Source organism: Oratosquilla oratoria, chromosome 34 (genome assembly GCF_046742065.1).
Source record: "Oratosquilla oratoria isolate Oo_2021 chromosome 34, ASM4674206v1, whole genome shotgun sequence".
NCBI lineage: Eukaryota > Metazoa > Arthropoda > Malacostraca > Stomatopoda > Squillidae > Oratosquilla > Oratosquilla oratoria.
Genome location: NC_134810.1, coordinates 7,732,628 through 7,736,496, shown reverse-complemented (window position 1 = coordinate 7,736,496; position 3,869 = coordinate 7,732,628). Strand labels below are relative to the sequence as shown.

Sequence of the window (3,869 nt, the reverse complement as noted above, 5' to 3'; positions counted from 1 at the left end):
TCAAAACGAGTACCATCTGGCATATGTGTGGATCACGTGCGTGGCTGGGGGTGGTTAGTAAAGGTTACATTGCCTCCCCGATATTTTAAGGTACGTCCTCGTACCTTGGGTTAAGTTGGCATACATAATTGCAAAAGAAATATTAAGATAGGATAATTTGTTAAGCTGCTAGTGGGAGACATTGACTTGTAAATTTTATTTGAATGAGTAAAAGGGGGGTTTACGTATATCATCATGTCTTGAATGTGTTCAATAAAGCTATGTTTCACTTACACGTACATTCTCTTTGCGGTGAAAATACATTTGCACTTTGCATTAATTATATTCTTTCTCTGTTCAATAAGAGTTTTGTCATTTTAGCTCGGTGATCTCTTTTTATGAGATATATGTAGTTTTTTGTACACTTTCACTACAGGCATAGCTTTACTTGAATTGAATTGAATTGAATTGAAAAATTTATTGATAATTTACATCAAAAGGATGTAGACAGTATACTGTTCTTCACCCTCAACCACAGTTTATGTTTTATACAGTATGTTGTTGCTCAAAGAGCATTACAATCGTGGTGCAAATTTTTTATAGTGTTTAAGAATCTTCTTTACTATATCATTATTCAATATCCAACATACCTGTTCTTTAACAGATGTTAGAGAGTTGTTTCTATAAGGTCGTATAAGTTCACATTCTAAAATATAATGTTCTAATGTGTGCGCATTTCTCTCCTGACATATCTGACAGCTCTCCCCATTCCTTCCAGTTATCTGCCAGTAATATTTATACCCCAGTCTCATCCTCATTATGATATATGATATATGATAAAAAAATTCCCATAGGTTACTTTACTATTTTGTAATACATATAGGTAATGCTGCAAGCTTTCATTATGTACAATAACCTCATTCAGTTTTATTTGTACCCATGTTGGTAATACTTTCTATGTCTACATGTGGTTGTTTCGTTGCATTTCTAGCCAATTCGTCAGCCATTTCATTCAAGTGGATTACCACATGTGAGGGTATCCATACAAACCCTACATGACAATTCCTTTCTTGTAATCCTATAACAATCTGTTTACATGCGTTTATTACATGGTTATCATTTTGTTTACTTCGAAGAGCTTCCAAAGAGCTTCTACTATCTACAAGTACATATATATCTTTAACCATCGTTTATACAAATTCTAATCCTTCATGGATGGTATGTAACTCAGCCTGTGTGGATGAAAGATTGTCACCAAGTCTTATGCTAATTGTTTCATCAATATAACTGTCATTATAAGAGTAGTCTCTGATAAATACTCCACATCCTGCTCGCCCATTATTCAAGATAGACCCATCGTAGTATATGTGTACAGAATTCTTTTTAGGAAGTTCATCAATCTTCTTTAAAAAAAAAAAAAAATCTGCTGCAGATATTCCGGATGCCAATCGTCTTTCTTTCTTCTGAGTTGTACAATATCAACTGTGATGCAGCTTTCCTGCCAGGGTTTAAACCTTTTATTTGCATATGGATGTTCACAGTATGATAGAATCCCGTATTCTAACACTACTAAATAAAGTGTTTCTTGAAAATTTAGAGTTAGGCTGTCTCCGAACATGTCTAAGGGCAGCAGCTATAGTCAGTTCTTTGATTCTGTACTCAATACTGGGTAGATTCAGCCCCATTCTCATAATATCAATTCTAACGTTTCTTTGGCAACCCGATATAATCCTCTTTGCTTCGTTTTGAATGACTTCAAGATCATCTATTTGTTTTTTACTGTACATTAGTAGAACTGGTGCCGCATAGTCAATAAATGAACGAATAGTGCTAATGTATACCGCTCTTAGGACAGGGATATCTGCTCCGGTACCCTTCCATGCCAGAGCCTTTAAAAGTCTTAAGCGCCCTTTGCAGAAATTTCTTAAGCTGTTTATTTTACACACTTTGCTGTGTGATGTGTATCTTGTATACATTCCTAACCATTTGTATACATCAACTTTTTTAAACTGCTTATTATTTCGAATCTGGATTTTGTTTTTTTCATTACAGATCACTAAACCCATCTTACAGCAAAGTGCGCCAAGGCTATTTAGAGCTTCCTGTAGTATTTTCATATCTTTGCATTGCATTAGGATGTCATCTGCATATATGATAACCCGAGTGCCGCTGGGAAACTCATGTTTTGCTATGACGTTCATTAATACATCAAATAGATTAATACATCAAAACACCACCTTGTGGAGTTCCCAATTCAAGCTCTTTTTCTATAGAATATGACCCTTGTAGCCACACTCTTGCCTTTCTATCACTCATATAGTTTTGTATCCATTTAAGTAGTTTCCCAGTGACTCTCAAGTTCACAAGTTCTTCTAATATCACCTCTTTATTTCCACGGTCAAATTCTCCTTTTATATCTATGAATGCTCTGCAAGTAGCCTCAGGATTATTTAAGCAGTTTATTACACTGTCAGCAGTGCTTTTTCCTTGTATGAAACCATATAGGTTTGGCGATAGTAACCCTTCAATTTTGTATAACAATCTGTTTAGTATTATCCTTTCCATAGTTTTACAGAAGCAGGACGTTATAGATATTGGACAAAAGTCGCCATCGTTCTTTGGAACCGGTATATTTATAGCATTTTTCCATTCCTGTGGTAAATAACCCGTTTCATATGACATATTGATCAGATCTAATAGTGGTCCATTCTTGATTCTAGCCAAGCAATTTACGATATCATAGGTTATTCAATCATTTCCTGGTGTGTTATACGTACACACGTATAAGCGGGTAGTGTAATCTGACACTGTACAATATCTTTTCTTTTAACGAGGTCTGCACTTCTGGTGGTAGTTCATTTAGACAAATAGATTTAGACCATTTCATGATGAACTTTTCTTACAATGAATTTCCCTAAATCTATTTACCTCTTTCCATATATTCCTTAGAATTTTTTTTGCCTATTTTCCATAAAAAATCCAATATCTATTTCTCACTTCTTGTTTGTTTTCTGTACACATTTTCGCAGTTTCTACCAGTGCTCTTTAATTTTCTCATTGTTTTGATTTGCAATCCAGTCTTTATGTGCTTTTTTTTAAGTAGTTTGTTCCATCCTTGAACAATCTTATCATTATCATAATTAGGTTTTCTTCTGCTCACCCCTTTAAAATTAAGTCTTGTTAGTACAGGATAGACAGTCTGCAATAGGTCCCAGCATATCATTTCTGTATAGTTGCTATTGGTTCGATATTTTTGATTTCTGGCAATTTGGACCTTTGTCGCTGTCCATTCCTCTGTATTTTGTCAATATGAATATTAACTGTCAAGGCAAAATGATCACTTACAAGGTTACTAACTACATTAGCATTGGCTGAAAATCCAAACATATTGAAAAGCACAGCAACTCCCCCCATGTAAGTGAGTAGGTTCATTATTACCCAGTATATTGATATCATCCAGTGCCTCTAAAAAATGTAACCATCTTCGACCATTAACGTTGTTGGCACCCATCATACCGAGTCGTTCATGTCTAGCATTGACATCACCAACTAGTAAACATGCATCATTGAATAAGCACTGGCATATCATCACTAAAAATTTGTGGATGCATATACATGTTGACAATGTTTATTGTATTTCCTTCAGTATAGATCTTAACAATTAGAGCTTCTATTCCATTTCTTATATCATAGGATACCAATTTAGATGGTATGTCTTTTTTAATGTATGTTAATAGACCTCTAATATTATTCTGCCTATCTGCTGCTAGGTAGTAGCTCTGATTATTTCGTAGTTTTGATATAGTATCATCCTCAGTACCTGTTTCCTGGAGAGCTATAACATCTATATTGTATAACATCAGATAAGCATGTATATCAGTGGTTCTAGA

The 3,869-nt window shown here is 34.6% G+C and overlaps 1 protein-coding gene across 1 annotated transcript; it reads right to left on the bottom strand.

Moving 5' to 3' along the window:
- Positions 1–2,196: 2,196 nt before the first annotated feature.
- LOC143018330 (uncharacterized) lies at positions 2,197–3,490 on the bottom strand. Its single transcript, XM_076173689.1, has 2 exons — positions 3,418–3,490; positions 2,197–2,465 (listed from the first exon to the last, which is right to left on the bottom strand). Exons 1-2 carry the CDS (start codon positions 3,488–3,490, stop codon positions 2,197–2,199), a joined length of 342 nt encoding a protein of 113 aa, XP_076029804.1.
- Positions 3,491–3,869: the final 379 nt, after the last annotated feature.

Bases quoted from the DNA above. Each gene is read 5' to 3' on its own strand.
- LOC143018330 (XM_076173689.1), bottom strand. From the start codon at position 3,490: ATGGGTGCCAACAACGTTAATGGTCGAAGATGGTTACATTTTTTAGAG. The intron at 2,466-3,417 runs GTAATAATGAAC...GTTTCATACAAG, and splicing joins GGATGATATCAATATACTGG to GAAAAAGCACTGCTGACAGT.